The sequence below is a fragment of the Phocoena sinus genome, chromosome X, assembly GCF_008692025.1.
Source record: "Phocoena sinus isolate mPhoSin1 chromosome X, mPhoSin1.pri, whole genome shotgun sequence".
Taxonomy (NCBI): Eukaryota; Metazoa; Chordata; class Mammalia; order Artiodactyla; family Phocoenidae; genus Phocoena; species Phocoena sinus.
Genome location: NC_045784.1, coordinates 44,188,546 through 44,213,864, shown reverse-complemented (window position 1 = coordinate 44,213,864; position 25,319 = coordinate 44,188,546). Strand labels below are relative to the sequence as shown.

Genomic DNA, 25,319 nt, shown 5'->3' with positions numbered 1-25,319 from the left:
GAGAGGGAGGGAGAGGGGAGGAGGAATCAGATACAGGAAAAATAGAGCGAGAAAGTAGGAAAACCATACTTCAAAGTATAGCTTTCCTTTGTTTTCTGGGTTCCAGAGAGGTGTGAAATGGAAATGTTTGCATATTCAACCACTTCCCCGAAAAGCCCCACTCCTCAGTTACTTCAAAGGGTTTCCCACAGAAAACATTTTAATCCCAACCCACCATAGCGAGGATACTACTAGCCCTACTATTCATTGGAGGAACATTTCCATCACCCATCCTACTCCTTGTAAGAACTGACTATAGGCAAGAGGCCTGTCAAAGCCCATAATCTTACATCATTAAAAGCTTAAAAAGAGAGGGGAAAAAACACAGCTCCAGCTAATCCTCATTTCATCAGGAAAGGATCACCAATGTATGAGACAGGAACATTTAAGTAGCCATAATGAATGAGGTATCTGGAATCTCTCAGAAAATACAAGGTGCTCCTCATTTGTCTCCTTATGGTAAAAAGTATTACTCGATCTGTAAAACTAATTAAGTCTTTAATAAATCATCTTAAGAAGTGAGCCTTCTAGCAGGAATTTGCAGGTACCTTTTACACTACCCTTCCCCAACCTCCACACTGAGCTTTTATGATCAGAAATCAATAGCTACAAAATTGAGAGTCTTCAGAAACACACCAGACACCAAGGTGGATAAGGCTGTGCTTTATTACATGCATAATTACAAATCTGTGCTAAGTGAAAAATGTATAAAGCAATGGCGACCTGGGTTTAAGCCACACAGAGAAAGGGCTGGACAATCCCATTAACCTTTCTGCCAAAGTCCATTCCATTGCCTTTAACGTGATTGTTTCCTTTTCTTGCAATTTGCATAGCACTTACTTGTCAAAGTACTTTCCTTTCATTGTCTCAGTTTATCCTCACAACAACCCTGTGAGGTAGGTAGGGCAATTAACACTATCCCCATTTTGCAGATGGGAACACTGAGGCACAGAGCGGTTAAGATCTCGAGGCTGGTTAGTAGAAGCATAGGGAATAGAAACCAGGTCCCCTAACTCCCCAGCCCACATCATCCTTTTTAGACTATGTTCCTATGCTTGACCAGGGAGCAGAATGAACTGTGCAGTGAGCCACAGCTTTGGTACAGGCTGTGCCTATGAACAGGGACCAATGTCTCTAAAAGTTAGAATAAAGCTAAGAAAGCATGACTAAAGGGTTGGCAACACTCAGATAAATAACTGCTCTGAACAGCTCAGCACCAAGTTTCCTGTGGAAACTCTATTAGCTTTAGTTGACTCTGGTTTCTGGACGCCTAGCTACTGCTAATGTCTATACCTTAGCTTCGGTTGAACTTTTACCAACTCTCAGGAACTAAAATGTCGAGTCAGACAGGTTTTCTTTGGCTACTGCAGTTGGAGCCGGCCCTACAAATGAGCTTATTACAGAGACATTCATATAGTGGTCCATGGGCTGGAACCGGCCCCTCTGATCCTCCTGGCCTCACTGGCTCACCTGACAGGTGGTATTTTTCCCACAGCCAGAAATGAATGGACAGAGGTAAGAGCAGGAGGCTGGCCTTGGTCAAATGAAGAAGAGTCACCATCATTACATCAATGGCATCCTTAGGTGACATGACCAGGGTGCTGTCCATCAAGCCCAACTCCTTTCTGGCCTGTACCTGGTTAGCAGCATAGCTTCAAAAGACAGTTTAAAAGAACAAAATATTAAACAACATCATTTTTTTACCTAGAATGAAATTAATTCTTAATCATTACATAGTCCCAAGGGACCAAATATATAATAAAAAGTAAATATTTATTAAAATCTGAGTGCTAAAAAGGCGGGACAATGGGAAAGAGAGAGAAGGGATAAAGTGAAATGGAGGAGGGAAAAGGAACACTCTTGAAGGACCATATACTTGAGGTACACTCAATAAGATAATGAGGCTAAACATTCCTACCCTGACAAAACCATCTCGGGCCATTCCCTTATCTCCATTCTGCCAGGTGGCATTTCACTCATCAAACCCTAGACCGCCTCTGCCTTTCAACAGATTTGGACTAGTAGATGATAACAAGGTTTAGCAATGAATACTTCACATGTCTGCATTAAGATGCTAAAGCCCTGGACACTGCCAACAGATACCATTGGCTTTAGCCCCTACAGTGGAGCAAAGCCCCACTGGTCCCATCAACTCAGAAGTATCTTCCATTCTCTACTCTCAGAATGATCCTCTCCCTCCCCAAGGTCCACATTCAAAACAATACACTTAGAGTAACTGAGAAAATTTTTTGAATTCAGGGTATTGGGGTGAGGAGAGACAGGGGTGGGGAGGAAAGAGGAGGAGAGGCAGAGATCATTTATTTAAACCCTTGTATTTTTATACCATCACACACTTTCTTCCCCTTAAAAGGCCAAACTTTAGGCAAGGCATTCATTCAATGAGTGTGCACCCAGAGGCTGAAGACCCTTTGGCAGGAACTTAGAGGTAGGAATTTAAGACTGCGGGATTGGGCTGGATGACCTGATAGGTCCCATCCAAGAAACGCAAACTCTGCACATTATAGACCTTCTTTCTTTCTTGGGTGATTTGGCAAAATCAGACTACAAGGTGGAAAAACCGATTTTGCTCCCTACGTCACTTCAAAACTTTGCCGAGATGCAGATGTTTAGAAATGAGACTGTGACCAGCAAACATTTAGGGAGTAACTTGAAGTTGCTAACACCTACTAGTCCAGGAACTCTTCCCCTTGGGGCAAGCAACAAAAATCGAGGCTGAGCACAGCTCAGTGGTTACGACGGGTCAAATTTACACAGCTCCCTGAGCTCTGAGAAAGCCTCACCTTTTTCTTTTTAATCTACAATAAGTACATACCAGGGAGGCTAACAATATAGATTTTAAAAATATTTTGCTATCAGAATTCAAGATAAGCTACCTAAAGCTTATCACTCAGGCAATGGCAGTAGATGCTGCCCTCCTCCGCAAGAGGGTCTGGTCTTGGGTCAGCCCTCTCCACAAAAGTAGACTGCCTCCACCAAATGCTGCTTTGAGCCTCTTGGTTGCTTGGAAAGACTGGTCTTTGGGAGACTACTAATTTTTTCTCTCCTTGAGGCACATGATCAAGCAGTTTATAAATGTCGGGGCGTTTGGCTTGGGGCATGGAATGGCCTTCCTCCCACCATCTTACAAGAACTCGTATACTTGCTTACTAGGCTTTTTCCACTGCCATAACTTTCCATTCGCTCTCCAAAGGGAATCCAGGTTATCCCAGAGGTGGTTAAAAAAAAACCAAGGTCGTCGGACACTGAAGTTCAGACCACATATTCAGACACCTTTTTTTTAAGGACTCAATATTTCACCTCCCCTTTACTTTCGGAACTCCTCATTTTTTCTCAGAGTTTTTAAGAGCTCAATACTCTATGCACCACCATGAAAGATGCTCTCCTGCTTTCTCTGAACAGATGAGTGGCCTGTGTTTGGCTCTGATCCAGTGAAAGTAAACCGATTCCTCACAATACAATGTGGTCAGTCATCAGTAAGTACTCTGGCAATATAAAACACACTGGTCATGTCAAATTTTCAACTGTCTTCACTATCATTTATTAAAAACTCAACTTCAAAAACTGCACTCCTTGTGATTTATTAAAAAACAAAACCAAAAGATACTGTGGGGTAACAAGTACACCTTCCTACTCATCACCTAACTAAACAAATCAAGGTCAGGATCCAACCGGGACAGGTGATCCAAATACTTAAAACATAAAGCAGTGATTACATTCCCTGATCGACTCTCTTGCACGCTGTTTTAAAAAACACATTTGCTCCCCCGACACCTGAATGGGTTCATAAATTCATAGCTAAGAATTACTTCACAGCCTTAGACCACACAAAGTCCCCATTACTTTATCATTCTTGTGTTCAAGCACAACTGAAGACTTGCTAGAGACATTTATGCTTCTTCTCTGCTCTTCCTGTAAAGGGTTCAGATTCAGCCTCTGGGGCCAAAAGAACGGAACTGCTTTGCAGCTCCATCAGCAAATTAATCGACTGCTCTGCCAGCTGGCAAATCCAAAGTACCATCAATGTCAGATTATCCACCAGAGGATATCTGCTCTGTGGATTATACCACCTCTACTCCACAGCTGGGCTGAGCCTGAAGGACACCAGAGCCAGAAAAGAGGGGGAGTGTCTGAACGTACATCCAAATAGAAGTGATCTTAAAAGTGGCCATTATTTTGCTTGTTCAGTCCCCTGCTTCTGCCAGTGGCGTAACTAATCATGCCTTAACTATTTCGGCTTCTTTAATTCTTTACATCACAGATCTGAAGATACAAAATATAGCAGTTAGACTTTTACAAATCCATAGACTCTCATTCCTTTCGTGGCCTGGATGCCTACCAGATATTTTGCCTTGGAAAGCCCTAACTCTCTCGAAGCACTTATTGGCATTCTTTTGTAAATCCTTTCCGTGTGTCGGGAAACCTTCTTTCTTATTACCAGAATCGACTGGTCTCGGCTCATACTAATTTTTAAATCACAGATTATCCAGTCTTTTGCCATTGAGGTATGTGGCCATTTGAGACTACTGACAGACCCCCCCCATATCAGCTTTGTTGGTTTAAGTATGTCCAACTGCTGAATTGGCAATGGCAGAAAGAACATTTTCCTTTGCCTCAAGACAAGAAACTCTGAGGGTTAAGGTGCTGAGCTAGCAGTCTAGCAGAGAGCTCCACCACAATTAGCCAAACTTGGAGCCAAACCATCGGACTGGACATATAATGGATACCATACACTACAGCTACTTCTAGCATACGAGTTACAAGGATTCCTGAGAAGCTGAGGTTAATGAATGAGATTTATCAGGAGTGAGGTATCAAAGGGATATTATTCTCTGGAGGGCCAATCGGTGCTTAGTATCTAGAAAGTATACCTTGGCACAGTGTTATCTGATTTCTTGAATTTATTCTCTGAAGTAGCACCTGAACACTGGCTCATCTGTCTCAAATCAAAAACAGAGCCTAGAAGAAACATAAAGGCAAACTTAGACACTCTCCATATCACTGCTGTACTATGAAATGCGACCAAACCTTTCACCATCACCAAATACCAGAGATACTAACATTTCCTGTTTTGCAAACTTTAGTTGGACGGCTGATAAGAAAAGACAGGCAGTGAACCAGAAGTACACACTTAAGAACTTTGATTTGCGCACAACAGACGCGGTGGTCAGGCAAATAGCCTCATCTCGTGTGAGGGAATCAGTGGTACAGAAGGGACAAAAGACGTGAAGTTACTGAGTCGTGACTATAATATAATATAACCTAGGGAGGTTTTTGTCTTTTTCATTAAAATGCTAGAGTGATATACTTAAAAGGAGAAACTCTGGTGACTGCCTTGATATTTTAAAGATAAAAATCAAAATAAGCCTTGGCTCCCCAGTTCTAGGCAATAAAAGAATTTCAGATTTTGGAAAGATAAGAAACTAGGGGTAAAAAATCCTAGAATCAGAGATAGACAACTTTTAAAATGAGGTACGCTGAGGTGCCTGGAGTGGGAGGAGAGGCTGTGCCGAGTGACTGCTGATTCTAGGCTAGAAGCATGGTGGGGAGCGCTGGGAACAGACTTGTAAAATGGGAAAGGCTCAACGCCCACCCCTAGCATTTGAGTCTCACTGCTGTGGGCGTCAGCATGGAAATGGAGCTACTGGGCTATAAAGCAAAGCAAATGGTTGTGCGTCACCTCTCGTCCATGGGCTGTAAGAAAGATTGTAGAGGCTGGGTTTACAATTTAACTAGCCCTGGGAGTTATTTTTTTGTAACAGGAATGATTAACCGGGCACACTACTCAATCCCAAAGACAGGACTCAGGACTGAGGCGTGGGAAAGGGAGAATGGAGGGGGAACAACAGCACGTGGGTAAAACTGTAGAAAACGAAACAGTAGTCGGAATGATGATGGTGGCTCTGTAACTCCACCAGGTGTCCCTAGAGTGTGATATTTTCTACTGTAGTAAAGGTGGTAGGAAATTGAGACAGGCACCTTTTCAATTGTATACAAGCACCTTTGGTGTCACCAGGCCTTGTCCACACCCCTGGGTCTCAGGAAGGTTCTGCATTTTATTTAGAATTCTAAGGAGCCTCAAGAGAGTCACAGCTGCCTATCCTGTTCCAATGCCTTGAATATACCTGAAAGTACCCCAAGCCTAAATTCACGATCACGGGGACAACACTGGCCTGTTATATACATGTACTTAACACTGGGAGGAGGCATGAGTGCCCAGTCATTTTAGTACTGGTGGTTTGTTATGAAGGAATGCATGAGAACGCAGATACAGTTCGGGATCTTCCCTGGTTTACCAGTATGCAGTCTAGACTTGGTTCCCTTTACTATTCTTACATATTCCAGAAGCCAAAAGCACCATCACTCATGGAGGTGGCATCTGGGTAAGAGTTGGGACCTCACAAAAATGTGAAAGTCCTGGTCATCGACTTTGCTTAGAACTTTACTAATCATTCGTTTCAAGGAAGATGGAGAAATCATTCCTTGCTACTAACAAATTCGTGGCAAAGTCCTTGTCTACTAGCTAACAAAGGCCATCTGGAAAATTACCCTTTTTGCAGACAAGGAGAAAATCCTATAACTTATCTTTTGTGCACTTCAAAAGAGTACCAGGAACAAGCAAGCTATAAAAGTCAACCTCTCTACATTCATTTAGAGGAGATTAACCAAAGCAGCATTGTCTTATAATCAGGTATTAAAATTAACATACACACACACACACATAAACTAATAATGCTAAATATTGTAACAAGAACAAGATAACATTTGAACTGAATTCACAGTCTGGAAAATACCATTCCTATTTTCCTTCTGGCTTTCCTTTCTGTGGTTGGAAAAGCAAAGTCCCTGGTTTACACTTCATCTTCCACCAATGACAGAGTCCAAAAAAGTGACTTTTTCATGAGCTTCCTGCAGGCTATAGGTCAGGACGGTTGGAATTTTTCTTGCATAGTTTTCAGTGATTGCATATTGGCTAATACTTATGTTGTAAATTTAAAAAATCTTTAGAAAAAGAAAGAAAAAGAATTAAACCATAGCAATCTTGCTTACTCTTTCATGAAATCTTCCTAATGCAATATCACAGAAGCCTAACTGAATTTTCTCCTAAAGAGAAGATTAATTTCCAGAGATTATGTAGTGCAACTGGTTAACTTGTAGGAAAGAGACAACACACAAATATAACTTCACCATCCAAATGTGGGAAATGTTTTTTGGGTACCCAGTTAATAAAATATATCCATGGTCTGCAATGTCCTTCCTGTTTTATATCCAGTACAACCCTGTGATTCTAGTTGAAGAGAATGGAATCAGGATCTTGGTTCGCCATCTGTGCTATATGCTTTAGCACATCCTTTTTGGTAATGATTCCAAGCAATCGCCTAAAAGATAAAACAAGACAAAAATTAATCTGTAGTTAAAATAACATTCTCAAAGGTGACACTTTTTGTGGTCCTTTTCATCTTTGTCTTTGAATACTATCTGTACTTACAGAACGATGACAGGACTAGATTACATGTACCAGGTAAATGGGACAATGCATGGGTCCCGAAGCATGCTCTAAGCACTTCTTCCTCTAGGTCTTAAATCCTGCTATTTCCTGTGGTTTAAATATTCTTCTCTCTATATACAAATCTTACCTTTTGCAACCCAGTTCAAATGTCCCTCTTCCAGAACACCTTCCCCGATCCTACGAGCCAGTAATAACTGTGCCCTCCTCCTGGGAACAGCATGTTCTGTGCACACCTCTTCCGTAGCATTTGTCCAATTTGCTGTGTTCTCAGCTTCCCTATAAACACTGTATGCTCCTTGGGGGCAGAGAAGGGTCTCATTGCTTTTTGCCTCTCCCCAGAATCTAGTGGAATGCCTTCTTACATGAAGTACAGATTCAGTAAAGGTTGAATGGATCAGTTAGGAAAAGTCCCCTTACTGATCTCAATCCTGCAAGACATCTGCTACGCTATTCAGAAACTGTAGAGGGCGAAATTCTTATATAATCATTAGATTAACATACCAGGGTCAAAAACAACAACAAAAAAAAACAAAAACACGCACCCTTCTCCTCAACCTCCTTTCTTTTCCAATAAAAATAGCATGGCTTCCTTTACTGGATAAGAACTATCCCAGAAAGAAAGAGCCTTAGCCTTGGAAGTCAGAAGACTTGTGTTTAGGGAGTTCCCTGGTGGCCTAATGGTTAGGATTCCGGGCTTCCATTGCGTGGCCTGGGTTCAATCCCTGGTCCGGGAACTGAGATCCCGCAAACTGTGTGGCGAGACCAAAATAAATAAATAAATAAAGGCTACCACTACTAGACAGTAACTGGGAGTCCTTGTGCAAATCTTTAAACCTCACTGGAACTTGGTTTTCTCACCCTCAAATAATAACAACAAAGGTATCGTAAGCACCAAATACTATACATATACTACCTAATACCATTATAATTTCAGCGCTGCCTGTTCATGAGGACATAGTTGTTTCCTTTGTGGGGGAGGAACTGAGTTATTTATAATGTGCAACCAGCAGTTCGCATCTCTCAAACCCACTATCTTCCCCAAACTCCTTTTCTATTAATTATGACAAAAAAAGAAACACATTCATCTTCATCTCAGAGCTTCAAAAAGGTCTATAAATGCTACAAATTATTCACGTGAGTTGGGTTCTTCTTTCTTTCTCTCTCTACATTCTCTTTTCCTCCCAAATCCAATTTGCCTTCACCAAAGAGCTCTCACCCATTGTGTGTAACCAGGCACTGCCGCAGTCCCAGCTTGCGGAAGATATCTACCACGATCTCCATGGGTGTAAGGTCAGTCACAGTGAAGGGGCTGAGATCCAGGATGTTCCGAAGCTTGAGGGTAGGTGGGGTGTATGGTGGCACTGGAGGAGAATGCTCGGTGAAATAAATGACAGAAGTGCTCACAACTCCATCCTGTTTTTTTCGAGCATTTTCTATTTGAAAAGTAGAAAACAAAAGGTTGAGAAAGGAAGGACTACTTCTAAGCTTCTAGCCCCTAACCAGTCCCCTCTCCACTCTGTCCTTCCCCTTTTCACGCATGCATGCATGCTTAGTGATTGACTGACTGATTGTATAGTTGATTTACAATGCTGTGTTAGTTTCAGGTGTACAGCAAAATGATTCAGTTTTATATATATGTATATATACATATAATTATATATATATCGATATATATAAACATTCTTTTTCAGATTCTTTCCCATTACAGGTTATTACAAGATACTGAATATACTTCCCTGTGCCATACAGTAGCCTTGCTGTTTATCTATTTTATATATAGTAGTGTGTACCTGTTAATCCCAAACTCCTAATTTATCCCTCCCTTCCCCTCATGCATATTTATTTATTTCCATAGTGGATTCCCTTATCCCATTTCTGAAATCCTTACCAATTGAAATAATGAGGTCTCTTCGGAGGACAAAACCCACAAGTCTTTGGGACTCCCGGGACACCACAACTGGGAAGCCACTGTAAGTGGTTTCACTGATTATGGTCTCTACGTCTTCCACGGTCATACTGTCCTGAGTAAGGACAGTCAACAAAGGATCATTTCTCCGGGGTTTCATCACATCCATTGCCAGGGTCTTGTGAGCAAACTCTTCTTTGGCTTCAAGAAAGGGGTATCCGTTGAGACGGATGTGGGCATCATAGATGCCCTCCCGCCCAAGAGCATCTGCCACCCACTTGCTTGTCATGGCTGCGGCCATCAGAGGCACAATGTATTCCAAGCCACCAGTTAGTTCAAACATTATGACAACAAGAGAAACAGTCATCCGAGTCACCCCGCCTGCAAAAAACAGACACAGGCTACTTACTGAAGGGAGCAAAAGTATAGGATTCATTACAGTTATGGGCCTGTCACAGGCCCCATCCAGAAAAAGCTACTTACCAGAAACATCACTAAAAGGAGGCCTCACCTGTAGACCCCTGCAACTGCATTCAAGCAAGTTTACAGTGAACATGAGTCAGACTTCTAAAAAAAATCTCTACAAAAGTACAAGATACCTCCTTCATTCATCTTCTTTTTTTCATTTGTCTGTTGCTCCCCACCCCCCAATTATATAAGTAATTGCATAAGATCTCTATGATTTGTGTAACACTAGAGATACGAGAGGTTCTCTGGGATGTGCAGGCCCACTGTGGAAAGATCAGAAAATACATATATTTTTAAAGTATATAAAAGAAAGCCATTATCCATAAGCTCACTGCCTAGAAATATGCTGAGTAAAGATTTCAAATGACTTTTTTCAAAAACGTATGTTTTTATACAGATGAACTCGTATTATACGTTTAAATTCCCCACCATGCTTTTTCTCCTAACTTTATATTAGGAATACTTTGTATATTAGTACAAATGTATTTAACATTGTATGTAAAGATATTAAACGTATTAGCATCACATTCAGTGGCTGTATGGTATGGCATTATATGGATGCACTATACCATAATTTATTTAACCAGTCCCTAGGTTGATTCCAGTTATTTGCTATTACACATAATACCATGATGCACATTCTTGTGCAGATCATCTTTGCTCAAATTTCTGATTATTTCCTCAATATGACGGAATTTGAGAGAAGAATTACTCTCAAAGGGGAGGAATGGAGATATACGGTAAAGAATGCTTTCTTAAAGCACTTGAAAATGGCAAGCCCAACAAGAAACGGAGAGTCATCTTTAAAAAAATCTACAGTCGGGCTTCCCTGGTGGCGCAGTGGTTGAGAGTCCGCCTGCCGATGCGGGGGACACGGGTTCGTGCCCCGGTCCGGGAGGATCCCACGTGCCGCAGAGCGGCTGGGCCTGTGAGCCATGGTCGCTGAGCCTGCGCGTCCGGAGCCTGTGCTCCGCAACGGGAGAGGCCACAACAGTGAAAGGCCCGCGTACCGGAAAAAAAAAAAAAAAAATCTACAGTCAATTGTGTTTAATATCACTCGTCTTTATAATGCCACCTGGGTAGCAGTCTCTTTGGAATCAATGCAAACAGTACTCACCCAAGCAGGCTGCAGCCCCAACCATTGCATAAAGGCCAGGGGTGATACAATCCGCTCCTTGACTGCACCAGCTATTGAAGATGGCCCAGTCATGGTGGTAATAAGCCAGCTGTTCCATCCCTACTCCCAAAAGCCGACCCGCTATAGCACCAACAGCCATGCTAGGGATAAAGAGGCCGGAAGGGATCTGCAAAGAGAAAGCAAAAGATGGTCAGTGAGAAGTGACGTGATCGTCCGGCACATGGTAAGGGCTAGAGGACTGACCCTCTGCGAAGCGAACAGGCCAATGACAATTTAACTATGCACTACGCTAGCAAGTGGCTGCAAAGATTTGTGTAACACTACAGGGACTAGAGGTTCTCTGGAACGTGCAGGCAAGGACGACTGCAAAGACGCTTACCCTGATTCGGGGTCCATCAGGCAAGAGCCTGAACTCTCCAGACCAACACAGAACTGGAGGCAGAAATTAAGCCTTTCCCAAAGAAAAAGGAAAATAGATGGAGTTTCTCATATATGCAGACATTTTCCCCAATTTTGAATTCTAATCAACAACAATTACCCTTTATTGACTATCTACAATGTTCAATGCTGGATGCTCTATGGACCAGATTTCATGGGTCCTTTACAACCACCCCAGGAGGCAGGTGTTATAATTCCCAACTCGCAAAGGACCTAAGGTGCAGAGAGGTTAAGGAACTCACCCAAGGCCAAGATTTAGTAAACGCTGGTACTGCGGTTTAAATGCAGTGCTTGTAACCACTCTCATGTATTGAATCTTGACCCATTACTCACACAAAAAGGATGGCACATGAGGTTTCAGTTTATTTTAACAGTATAAAGAAAGAATAAATGATTAAGTTTTCTTAATGAGATAGTGACTATGGTTGCATGACTGTCCCAAAAAGGAACCCCCATCTGTCTCCCCACTCTTTTTTTTTAACACCTTTATTGGAGTATAATTGCTTTACAATAGTGTGTTAGTTTCTGCTTTACAACAAAGTGAATCAGTTATACATACACATATGTTCCCGTATCTCTTCCCTCTTGCATCTCCCTCCCTCCCACCCTCCCTATCCCACCCCTCTAGGTGGTCAAAAAGCACTGAGCTGATCTCCCAGTGCTATGCGGCTGCTTCCCACTAGCTATCTATTTTACGTTTGGTAGTGTATATATGTCCATGCCATTGGAAGCAACCTAAGTGTCCATCATCGGATGAATGGATAAAGAAGATGTGGCACATATATACAGTGGAATCTTACTCAGCCATAAAAAGAAACGAAATTGAGTTATTTGTAGTGAGGTGGATGGACCTAGAGTCTGTCATGCAGAGTAAGTAAGTCAGAAAGAGAAAAACAAATACCGTATGCTAACAAACATATATGGAATCTAAGGGAAAAAAAAAAGGTCATGAAGAACCTAGGGGTAAGACGGGAATAAAGACACAGACCTACTAGAGAATGGACTTGAGGATATGGGGAGGGGGAAGGGTAAGCTGTCCCCACTCTTTTTTGGACTCCTAGGATACAACAGTGCATTCTCAATTTTCTGTGCTAAGAGAGGGAAAATGATGACAGAGATAATCCAAACAGCAGATTATTTTAAAATGGCTTGTATTCAATTCTGGAATATATTTGAATCAGGGTGGGTCTGATGGTCTGCAAATTCACTTTAGATGAAAGAATGAAGCCACGAGGTAAAAAGTAACTCAAGAAGCACTGCAAATCTGTCCAGCGTGTTGAGGAGGATGCATATCAATTCAGAGATTACAGTACTGCCTAAACCGACTTGCTGGCTCTTATTTGCTGGTTTGAATCTCCATTTCCCTAGAGAAGAGGAAATACCTTGGTAGCTGAGTGCTAAAAAAAGAAACAAACAAATGAAAACCAAGGAAGAGGAGGAAAATACTTCACAAATTTTCCTTCCTGGTTTCTTCTGACACACGGAAATGATAAGGGGTACTGAAAATAAAAGATGCTGGCCTAATACCAGCTGTTGATAATCTAAATACTAATTTAGGATCACCTGTGAAGTTCTTGATAATTGGACACTGATAACTGTAAAAAATACATTTAGCTACCTATTGGGTTGAGCCATATGAAATTGCTATTTTAGTGGTCAAAATGGTCGGCAACTTCTTTTGGTTCAACCTATTATATTGCTTTATTCGTAACTCTAAAGCCACTTGATAAGGACCAAAAATGTGTTGGTCAGATATTGTTTCGATAAAAAATGCACTGGAATAAATACCTCAGCATCCTTTTCGAGAGGCAAAATATGTTTTCCACAGAAAAGGAGAAAATGTTTCTACTTGAAATCTCATCACTGAGGTCTGCATTTGGCCTAAAACTGGGCTTGCACAGTTTTAGATAGAGGTACAATCATCTAAGAAGTTATGAGAACACATGGGGGTAAAAAGGGATTTGGGTCTTTGAAGTTGGATGCGCCACACGAACTATGAGAATCGTACAATATCTTGGCTTTGCCCTCCAAACTTACAGCCACACAAATATCCACCAAGGACCAAAAGAATCTCCTCACCTTCATGCCAAAAGTGAATATAGTGATGACAATTTTCAGTATGAGTGTCAAGGCCAGCTGCCACATTGCGCTGTAGACTCCCACACCAGCTGGTCTGTCGGGCAGCTCACCCGCCTTGCTTGTGTTGAAACGGTTCTCATAATCACAGAGCTTAGAGGAGTCCAGAAGGCCACAGTCATTGAACAGCTCGGAAATGAGCTCACTTGTGCTCATACGGGTGTACTCATTGGGGAAAGCCAGGATGGCAGTGATGGCCGTCATGACGAGTACCTCTATGACAGGATACTTGCCCAACTGGGTGGTCTTACGCTTCCGACACCAGGCAATATTGGTGCGGATAAACAGAGCTCCCCACAGGCCACCAAATATGCCCAACAGAATGAAGGGCACGAGCTCAAAGAGATGCCATGGGGTGTGAAACTCCACATAAAATAGAACCAGGCGGCTGTTCCCAAACGGATTGATGGAGCGTAGGGTGAATGCTGCCACTAAAGCAGCAAAAAACGAACGCCACAGTGTTTTGAGGGGAAAGTAGTAGCTGACCTATAAGAGAGAAAATGAGAAAGTAAGCTCAGTCAACGTGCATAAACTGGGGTGAAAACTGGTGCTGCAGGAATTAGAGTTGAGGATGAAAATGGCCTGGAGATCTCCGGCCCCGTGGCAAAGCACTGGAGTTGGGCAGAGCACTTTGGGACTGCAATGTACACAGACAATGGCCAGAATTCCTGGCACAAAATCATGTGCGTGGCTCTACAGACAGATAAAAGTATTACCTCTTCCAGGCTGAATAATACTCCGCCAATAGGTGCCCCGAAGGCTACAGATACACCGGCTGCAGCTGCAGCTGACAAGACCTATGATGCAAAACCCAAAATTAGTGAATAGATCAAGGCCACTTTCCTACCTTCAATCACATTTTAAAAAGGAATGTTAGTGGTTACTAAATAAAAAAACAATTTTATATGCTCCATATCCAGTTTATCAAAAATGAAGTTCAATGTATATTTACTTTGAGAGCAAACACTGTATGCTGAATTTTGGACACATGGTTCACATGCTGGTACATGTAGAGGGCCTTCCTTCGTAATTAATTTAGGCATGTACTTGATCCCAAATGATGCCCCCATCCCCAACACTCCCAATTCCGTAACTGATTTTGAGTCTGCAGACCTATTTATCACCTAAATGAAATACTTCCAGTGATGTATTTACATAGCACTTTCTTTATAAAGGAAAGCTTTTAAAATGAGATTTTAAAGGTTCTAATGATACAAAACTGAAGTAATGACTGGCTCACAGCTAGTCAGAAGTTGAAAATATTCAGACAATAAGTATTTAGAGTTTCCTGTACTATGTGCCCTACTCCATGCCTAGTGACCTATGGAAACAGAAGTAGGGGGGCAACTAGAGGCAAAATTGGGGATAGATTTTGAAAGGAAGAGAAGACCTAAATGTGTTTAGGTGTGGCAAGGAAAAGGGTGAGGAGGGAGGGGAAGAGGAAGAAGCTGTGAGAGAGAAATTAAAAGGGACAAGGAGATGGGGAAAGAGAGCAAGTGATATTTCGAGAGCACCATCTTTGTATGTCATAGGCATTGGCGTGTGTATGTAAAAGGTGCATGACAAACACACCAGAATTAATAGAAGGATAAAGTCCTTTCATTGGATTCTGGTTGCTGTGGGGTGGTATATAATTTGTGGTAGTGAGGAACTATTTTTAAAAGGAAGTTGAATAAAATTAAGAGTTTTTGAAGAAAAAATGGTTCTTGGCAAAAATAAATAGGCAGGTTTCTCTGGGAGTGCAGGATGGCCAAAGAAAATGAAGGGGAGGGGAAGAGTGATCTCTGGTGCTAGCTGGGGAGGACTTTGAAATTCAAGGCTAGAATGACTTTCATCTGAGAAGGATGAGGACATTTAACATGGAACTTGAGAAAGGGGATTTCAGTGACTTTGTTTAGGTTGAATTATGAGGGAGAAGAAAGAATCGAAGTGGCCTATTTGCCTTAATATTATGCTGTAGAGTAGGGTCTATCTACACCCTACCTTCTCAAATCTCTATTTTACTCTCAACCATCTAGCCACTTTGACAAGGCCCTGGGACATAAAAGGGTTACTGCTGATGGTGAGAACAACAGGAAAAAATAACTACAAAGTCTGAATAAGCAATAGGAAGTGAATGACATTCAAATATTCATGAGTTTAGTTAGAAATATATATGACATCTGTACAGAGAACCAGCCAAATCAAACTCCTCTCTTATTTTATAAAGAACTATTTGAACAAAAATGCCAATTTTTATGGAATGAAAGTAACCAGCAATCTACAGTTTCAAAGTTACCTCTACCTATGCAAAACCAGCAACAATCAACACTTTACTCTTGACAGTTAAAATGTTTTTTTTTTCATGTCTTTAGCTTCTGTTATACATTATTCCTGTCTAACAACCTCACTAATTTAATACTGCCTTTATGTCCCTCTACATTTGACAGATAGGTAAACAACCTACTCAGATTTCCCCCTCTCTCTCCTGCTAGCCTACTTCTCCTGCCAGGAACTTTCCCCCTTGAACTATCAAAATGTATTCCATATTTGAAATTTCAACATGTTTGAGTTTCCTTCCGAGTGTTACGGTGAATTTTGTTTTGTTTTGTTTTGTTTTCAGAACAAATCATTAGGTTCCAATTTTGTGAAAAATCCTTTCCAACGAAATGACCTTGGTCTCGACCCATTCCATATGTGATTTCTTTGTAATTCAAGGAAAATAGAGCAAGAACCATTTTCTTAAATCCTTAATTATAGCAGGACAAAAGTAACCAATGACTTGGAACTTTTAAAAAAATGTTCTTCCTCCTCAAAATGACATACATTAACAACTGTATGAACACGAGAACAACTATAGAGATGCTGCAGCGGGGTTAATTTAGCGGGGTTGAGCCAGAAGACAAGGGAGAGAGAGATCCAATACAGAGAGAAACCAATGCAGCGTCCTGTTAGGTAGAAATAAAAGATGGAAAAGCTGGCATCTTAAACACATGCTGAATTTTATATTCTTTCACAGGGATAAACAACTTTCTTTTAAAATAATCTTCCATTAGTTTTGTACTTATTTTGTAATAGAAATAGCACATGCTTGTATAGAATTATACATAATAAAACGTTGACGTCCTTACTTCTCCCTCACTTTCCCCCTCACCAGAGGTAGACATTTTTTAACAGTTTGGGGTGAAACCACTTTCCAGTCATTTTCTTTCTAGGTGCATATATACATACTTTTCAAAAACATTAACTGATTTTTACTATACACATTATTCTGAGATTGGCTTCTAAAAGTTTAATGGTATTTTATAGCCATCATTCCATGTGAGTATACATAGCATTATCTCATTCTTTTTAACAGTTGCACAGTATTCTAGAGTATGGACAGAATATTGTTTATTTAATCAGTCCCCCATTGATGGACATTTTGATTGCTTCACTTTTTCACGATGTTGACAGATGCTTCACTGTCCATCCCTATACATCTTTGTGCACACATGGTAGGATGTCTGTAGGATACATTTCTAGAAGTGGAACTTCTGGGTCAAAGGGCATTTGCATTAACACTGGTAGAATCTCCCAACTCTCATCCCCAAGGTTGTACCATTTATGCTCTCACCAAAAAAGAGACTATTAAGGCCGTTTGTTATTACCTCTCTGCGTTTGGCTTCATTCTTCCTGTATTTGTTGAAGCAGTGGCACAGGATGTTCCCACAGCAGCAAGCCACGTGCACTAGGGGGCCCTCTTTGCCCAAGCTCAGGCCAGATGACACTGCCAGCACCAGTGTTATGGTTTTGATAATCAGGGTCCACTTACCCAAATAGCCCCTAATAATGAAACCACTCAAGATAGTTTTTATCTGCAGGTCAAACACAGAGAGATTGAATACAGACTAAGTAAGGAAACAAGGCTAAGAAGCTATAAATCTGGTCCTCGTTATAGAAACCGCACCTTTTGAAAACAACTGATATATAAATGCTTGACCCACAGTGATCCCAGTTTGGGAGGGAGCCCAGCAGCCCAAGGAAGTGAGAAATGTTCTTTAAACTTTCATGTTCCTTTTTTTCTTTTTGGCCATGTGATAGCTGGGCAAGGTAGTATTGTAAGTATGAGAGTGCATTGTATGGAGAAGGGGTGGCAGAGAGGGAGGGTGTTTCCCTTACTTAATCCTTACAGGCTAGTATAGCCCTGACTCTCTACCAAGGAATATGTAACTATGACTTGGTCAGGAAACAGAGAGGGGCAAGGTCATCCAGGTAACCTAAAATCTCTGTGGTTTCAGTCACTGTCAAGCAATCTAAACCAAAAGTACTTAGAGATAGGGTTTTAGTCACCCTCCTTCTAGCCCAAATCATGTTGCAGGAAATGTAGCAAAACAGTTTTATTTCTTCTGCTCTAACAAAGTTGACAATACCACTATTTTTTCAGACCAGAAGCCTGGGATCTACCCTAGGAGCTTCTTGGTTAGGGAGTCGGGGAGGTCTTCAGGGGGCCTGGTTCACCAGGAACCCGGAGGAGGCTAGGAATCAACTCCCTTTATTTATTTTTAAAATATTTATTTATTTATTTATTTATTTATGGCTGTGTAGGGTCTTTGTTGCTATGCTCAGGCTTTCTCTAGTTGCGGCGAGCAGGGGCTACTCTTTGTTGCGGTGCACAGGCTTCTCATTGTGGTGGCTTCTCTTGTTGCGGAGCATGGGCTCTAGGCGCGCAGGCTTCAGTAGTTGTGGCTCTCAGGCTCTAGAGCGCAGGCTCAGTAGTTGTGGCACACGGGCTTAGTTGCTCCGTGGCATGTGGGATCTTCCCGGACCAGGGATCAAACCCGTGTCCTCTGCACTGGCAGGCGGATTTTTAACCACTGCCCCACCAGGAAGTCCCTCAACTCCCTTTAATGTCCAGGTAGCCCAGCCTGGGAGGAGACTTAAGGGAAGATCTAGAGAGGCCCCAGATTGCCTCGTGATCTGATCCTGCTTGATATTCAACTGTGGTATATGCTGGAATACATATTAAATCGTTTTAACTAAAAAGGATTCATTATTGTTACCATTTATAAACCATTTTAGAGACTCACCTCAGGGATTCCGGAGCCACAGGCGTACGGTGCGAACACCTTGACAAGAGATACGGCAAGGAAGGCAAATAGGAGAGCCCAGAGGACATACATGAAGTAATTGACTATGTAAGCAAAGGCTCCCTGGAACAGGGGAAAAAGAAAGACGCTTGTTTTAGCCCAGACAGCCTCAGTGAGGCATGCATGTCTTCTGAGGAATGGGTTTTCAGGAGAGGAGGTCAGAAAGAAAAAAAAAAAACAATATTAAATTGCTCAAGATGTTCCTTCCCAGACTGTCAGCAAAGCAACTGTCAGCCCACTTGCTACTGAAAATGACAGGCTTTGTTACACCCAGAGGACACTGACAATGCCTTCTAAGGATGAACAAGAACGAAGAAGCAAATTCACTTTCTATATGAGTGCTTTGATAGATTTTGTAGTCAAATATATATGATACTATGTCAATTTCATTAAGAGTCTTAACAGCCCTTTTATTGGAATGGCTGAACCTTGACTACACATTTGAAGTGAAGACTGGCTCCAGAGTTCCATTAAATTCATCCTTGCCTACTACCTACCTTGGTGTCAAATTCTCATAGGTTAGAGTATCTAAAATTCCTTGGTGTTTTTCTTAAAATAAGCAATGACATTCTGTAGAGACCACCACATCTTTGAGAGAATTTTGTCACTGTCGTAGCAAAGGTGTAGTTGCTGAGTGGCAACAAGAAAATGCAGTAGAAAGTTTTGGGCTCTGACCATCAAACAAAATCAGTGAGATGCCAGATATCCCAAAGAATAAAACAGCAACAGCTATTTTTAAAAACGGAGAGAATATACTTATGAGACTATCCCCCTATTATAATGAAATCTGCCAGAAATCTAATTTTGACCACTAGCAAGCATTCACCAACATTAAAGGGCTCGCAAAATAGCTATGCCTTACAAAAAAAGATATTTTGAACACTACCAGATGATGCTTGCTCATAGAAACATTTGAAGTTGAAACTCACTCAAATTACATGAAACACAAAACTCAAGGGACTTGCGACTTTTTAAAACCTAAAACACTATCAAAATAATTCATTGGCCTAGACAAGGAGAACCAAAATGCTCAGGTTTTTTCTGAGTTATAATTTTGACACAGGTTTCCCATTATTTTAGTCCCTCAGAGGAACAAACAATTGCTCTCTTGGCCTTTAGAATGTAGCTAGGGAGGAAGAATACTCTAGAAGTAGGAGACAAAGAGGAAAAGGGAGGGAAAGGGGAAGTAGCTGAAACTAACTAGAGGCAGAGACCAGGAGGTCAAGTTCTTGGCAGGAGAACTCTTCTTAAAACCTAGAAGACTCTTTCCCCAGGCAAGAATTTCATTCATTAAAAGGAGGGCCAGAGAAAGTTGTCACTTGTGCAAATCTCCGGCTCCAGTTTGAAAGCTATGGTTGGAACACTTAAACACATGCACACAGCTCTCAAGGAGTAGCATGGGGGAGCCTTGTTGTGATGGAACAGTAGTTCTACATCTTGATTGTGGTGGTGGCTACACAAATCTACACATGTGCTAAAACTGTGGAGAACTACACACACACACACACACACACACGCACACACACACACACACACACACACACAGACTCACCCTAAATCCGGAGCTTCTCAAACTTTTCAACCCAAGTACATACTCCTAATCTAGGAGAGAGGATAGGGGGTGGGGTACCCAGAGCAGAGCTGAAATAGATATTCTGTTTTATCTTAAACATAGGACTTTTGCATTCCTTTTTAATGATTGTTTACATTTAATTTTTGAAAAAAATTTTCTTCCAAATACTGATCAGGAAAAACTGATATTCTGGGAAAGCACATAGCATGTATCCTGAGGTTTCACATACCCTCTGGTACGCTGACCTAACCCCAGTCTGAGAAGCACAGACTTAAACCCTCTCACACATACAGTACGTAGCTAACCCAAGCCAATATGCACAGTCAGATATATGTACATAAACACTCTTATTTCTGACTTTATTATTTTCTTATCCTTCTCTTACCTTCACTGAATCTGTGGGGGTGTGTGCCATTTCAAATTGTTTGTGGACCAAAGTAGGTAGGAAAATAAATTTTAAAAGTACAAACAAACATCCTAGTCTTGTCCCCCTCACTTTACCAACAGAGTAGATGAGGAGTGAGCCGAGATAGTACCCGTTTTAGTTGGTGGAAGCCAGAGTGGAATTGGGCGTTGAGAGTTGTTTTGTGTGCTTTCGTGTTTAGTAGGACAGATCTAACATACAAACCAAATGGTAAGAGAAAGGTAAGGAACCAAAAAACAAAATTACTTTTACATCCAAAAAGATATGCTAAAAGACAATGACAGATGAACATTTTAATTTAATCTCAAAATGTATGGGCAATTTTATTCCTGGGTTTCTGTTATTTTGCTATGGAATGTATCATAATTTTTTTTAATGTTCTAATGCAATGCTCAGGGGAAAATCGCTTAAACACATTTTTAACCCATTCCATCCTTTGTTAGAAATTATAGCTTACCTGTTGGCTGACTGACATTTCTACGGAAATAGCTAGAGAAAGATTCAGTCACACGGTGTACTAACAACTAAGAAGAAACATCAGGCTTGTTTAAAACAAGCAAAACATTTTAAGTTGTTGTGTAAGCATCAAAAAACTCCACATGTCAGAAGAGATAGAAATAGGACTGCACTTAAACCACAGAGAAAGGCAGCTGGCACTGGTTCCCCTTTTCATGAAAAGGAAAATAAAGGAAGCTTCCACATTTGCCGCAGGGACAGTATAAGAAATGAAGTAAATGTAAGAATAATTAAATCAGTGGTTCAGAAATCTTCACTACATGTTACCTCATTCGTGCTGATGATAAGCTGGGACCAGCTATTCCACTCTGGGCATCTGTCTCTGTCTTCAAAGGTGACGTGCTGGGAGTTCCAGCAACAGTGTTCATGGTTAAACCAGATTCCCCCTGTGCATATACCTTCTTTTAAGTCTGTCATCCAGTGAGCAGAGATGTCTATCAAGCCAGCTAGGGAACCTGATTTGAGGGGAGGGAAGGAAAGGCCACAGTTGTCAGAGAAAATGAGGGAAAAGGAATCAAAATAATGGACAAGTATACACTTTCTCATTCCATCTGCAACCTCCTTCTGATTGTCTGTCTGCTTGCTTTTCACCTTTTATCTCTAATGGATTTTACCTGTTATTAAATGCCTGTTCAAGAGGGGAAAAAATAATAACAACAACATTGTCTGCATTAAACACTGTGTGTGCAGGATCTTTATTGTATATGGGAAACTTAGAGGAGAGCAAAGTGGTGGGGTGGGAGCGAGGGGCGAGTGGATTTGACTTTTAGCTGCTTCCCCTGGCAAAGACTCTGCTTTGACTTAGAGTTGATGAATACTGATCCATAAAGACGGTCAAGTTTCTTAAAGTTTATTTTATTCTCACTTTATACATAAAACTGAGAAATGTGAATTGCCCATGTTGAAGAATATTATATGATATTTATTTGAGATGGCTTGCCAAGGGCAGTTGATGAACACTGTGAGGAAAAGGGCTCAGTCTCCATGCCGATTTGGCTCCAGCAGCGAGGGAATTTGAGTGGTGGCAGGAAGGCATTCTAGGCTAAGGGAACTGAAGTTATAAAAGCACAAACTGTGATGTACATGGAAGATTAGATGAAGCTGTAGGTAGGCTGAAGCCTCCTGAGCCTAGGATGTGAACATTCTGAAGTTTTCTTAGTGACAAGGAGCAAATAATATTTTATACAGAACGTTCCTCAAAGAAAATTATGAGAAAATGAGTGGGGACTAATGCACTGCGGCTAATAGACTGATAGGGTTAAGATAGTTATAGTACTTTCAATTCTGCCCTTCTCATCATTTCTGCTGTCCAGGTGAAGAAACGCTGGCATAAAGAAATTAAATGGTCTAGAATCATGCTTTAGGGAAATAGCAAAGACATCATAAAATTCACAGCCCCTGAATTCCCAGACTGTTCCTGCATTCTGACACACTGCTTCTATTGTTGCTCACCAATGCTTAAAAACAAAATACCCTGTGTGTATGAGGGAAAGAAAAATATTCACTGACCACCTAGTGACAAGACATACATTAAAAAGTTGAGGATATTACGCCTACGTTCCAACAGGCTGGAGGCCATGTCATGTGTATGTTTTGGTAGGTGCTAAGAGTGTTAACACACTCTCTTAGTTATTTACATATTTGAATAACCTAGTCAAATCTAACAAATTATTTGACACCTACTCTTGGCTACTCCAGTTCCCGCTGTCTCTTCCTTCTAACTCGTATTGCACTTACTGCCTGGATTCAGAAAACTAACATGATGTTAAAGGGTTTGGCTAATTCTCTGGTTGTTTCACGTGTGCATGTCTTATTCTACCTAACACTGGTACCCTCCATCCTATCTTCCCGTCTACATCTCTCCTTCTCCTTCTTTTCCCAATTGGCTCTTTCCTCTCTGGTTACAAATATTAGCAGGTTTCCCCTACCCTAAAGAATGAAATGCTTCCCCTTGTCTATGCTACCATTTCAAGCTTCTGTCCCTTCTCTCCTTCCAGTGACTACCCAGTATCCCCAAAACTTCTACAATGGTTGCCTTCCCTTGAAATCTGGTTCCTGGGTACTCCCTGGTGATCCAGTGGTTAGGACTCGGCGCTTTCATTGCAGGGGCCTGGGTTCGATCCCTGGTAGGGGAACTAAGATTCTGTAAGCCGCGTAGCGCAGCCAAGAAAAAAAAAAAAAGAAATCTGGCTCCTAATATTTATCTGAGATGCTTTTTCAAGGTCACTGGTATCCTCCTAACTGCTAAACTACATAACCTTTTCTCAGCCCCCTTCCTTCTTGTCAGCTTCTGTGCAATACTCGACATTACAGACCACTCAGTCTATTATGAGCCAGCTCTAAATTGTCCAGACCACGTCTCTCTTCTGTGCGAGCCAGAAAAGGGACAGCATTAACACCCTAGACCATGGGTTGGCAAACTATGGCCCGAGGGTCAAATCTGCCTCTGTGTTTTTAAATAGAGATTTTCTTGGTCACAGTCCAGCTCGTTTATTTTCCTACTTTCGATGGCTACATTCTTGCTATACAGACAATTTGGCCCACAAATCCTACAATATTTACTAACTGGCCCTTTACAGAAAAGGCTTGCTGACCCCTGGCCCAGATAATCTTTGAAAACTCTGCTATGGATGAACCATTTCTCATTTGCTGCGATCATTTTATACTCCATGGCTCATGAACTATCTCTAGGTAACAGCAGCATTGTGAACAACTGGGCACTGTGTTGAGTGCTGTATCGCTGTATTTCATTCAATTCTCGCAACAAACTTGTAATATAGGTACTCTTATCCCCATTTTACAAGTCAGTAAACTAAAACTTCCAAGGGTTAAGAAACTTGCCTGAAGTCACAAAACTAGCAAGCGGTGGGGCTGGGATTCAAATCCAGGTAGCCATAAACTAGAGCCTGTGCTATTAACTACCATTCCATCCCAACCGCCATCCAATTTCCCACCTTTTATTTTAGCTCAATATTCTAAATCTTCCTAGGCCCATCTTCTAAGGCCACAAGGATATAAGTCTCAGCATCTCTGCCTGGTATTCTTGGCTTTCTGCTTTCCCCATGGGAGGGGAAGTCTGCTTGGGAACCTGCTTTAAAGCTGTATTGCATAGCAAGTGTGCTATTCGTGTTTAAGATTATATATTATTTGGAGTGGCTTAGGAGGTTGATGGAGAATATAGGAAAAGGTGGTACCATCCCAGTCCTCGGCCACCATGAAAGAGTAAGAATTTAGGCCCCCTAAGGGTATGAGCCATATCTTACATGCTTTTCTTTACTCCCAAATGAGAGAGTAGATATTTAAGAAATAGCTACAAAAATCTCTCAGGAAGTCCTCTTCTACATGTTCTTTCCTAAACCCCATGCTTACTAATATGTTAAAAAAAAGGGGGGGGATTCCCTGGCTGTCCAGTGGTTAGGACTCAGTGCTTTCACTGCTAGGGCACGGGTTCAATCCCTGGTCGGGGATCAAGATCCTGCAAGCCACGCGGCATGGCAAAAAAACAAAAAAAAACCCTGTCTCTAATAGAAAGGTTCTTCCTCAAGACAAGCACCAAAAGGCAGTACTAACAGCACCTTTAAATGGATACAATATTTTATAGCATACAAATGCACTTAAATGCATTTCCTCATTTAACCTCATTTATTTAAAGAAGGAGATGAGGTATTACTACCTCTTTATAGACGGGGACATCAAGCTTCCCAAAGGTCCACGGACAATTCCGTTCATGTAGGAAAATAGTAAAGCACAGTATTCAATTCAGTTCATGACTTGGGAGAGGGGCACACCACAATTTTAGGAGATTTGTTTAGAAAGCTCACATGGTTTACCATACCTGATAAAAGCCCAATAAGTAGCATCAACAACCAGCCAGAAAAAGCATCGCTCACACTGTGAATTAAGGCCCATGTTGACTCCTTGCTTTTATTGGTAATCTAGGGAGAAATGAGAAAACATTGATACATTCTACACACACTCTTGCTTTTTTACCTCAAAATGTGCGATAAAGAAACACAAAGACAAACCTATTCATTGGGAATAGAGT

General features: G+C 41.4%; 1 protein-coding gene across 5 annotated transcripts in view; it reads right to left on the bottom strand.

Moving 5' to 3' along the window:
• Positions 1-686: 686 nt before the first annotated feature.
• Positions 687-25,319, bottom strand: part of CLCN5 (chloride voltage-gated channel 5) — a 167,623-nt gene continuing 142,990 nt past the window's right edge. For 4 of the 5 annotated variants that reach the window (XM_032619637.1, XM_032619636.1, XM_032619638.1 and 1 more), the window contains 10 exons: positions 25,110-25,209; positions 21,542-21,729; positions 18,702-18,824; positions 17,283-17,489; positions 14,370-14,450; positions 13,597-14,139; positions 11,059-11,245; positions 9,456-9,854; positions 8,784-9,000; positions 687-7,436 (listed from right to left, as the gene is read on the bottom strand). In XM_032619637.1, the coding sequence (XP_032475528.1) occupies positions 7,346-7,436; positions 8,784-9,000; positions 9,456-9,854; positions 11,059-11,245; positions 13,597-14,139; positions 14,370-14,450; positions 17,283-17,489; positions 18,702-18,824; positions 21,542-21,729; positions 25,110-25,209 (2,136 nt within the window). In that variant the 3' untranslated portion in view covers positions 687-7,345. The remainder of the gene's footprint in view (positions 7,437-8,783; positions 9,001-9,455; positions 9,855-11,058; positions 11,246-13,596; positions 14,140-14,369; positions 14,451-17,282; positions 17,490-18,701; positions 18,825-21,541; positions 21,730-25,109; positions 25,210-25,319) is intronic. The other variant, XM_032619639.1, reaches the window with a different exon arrangement.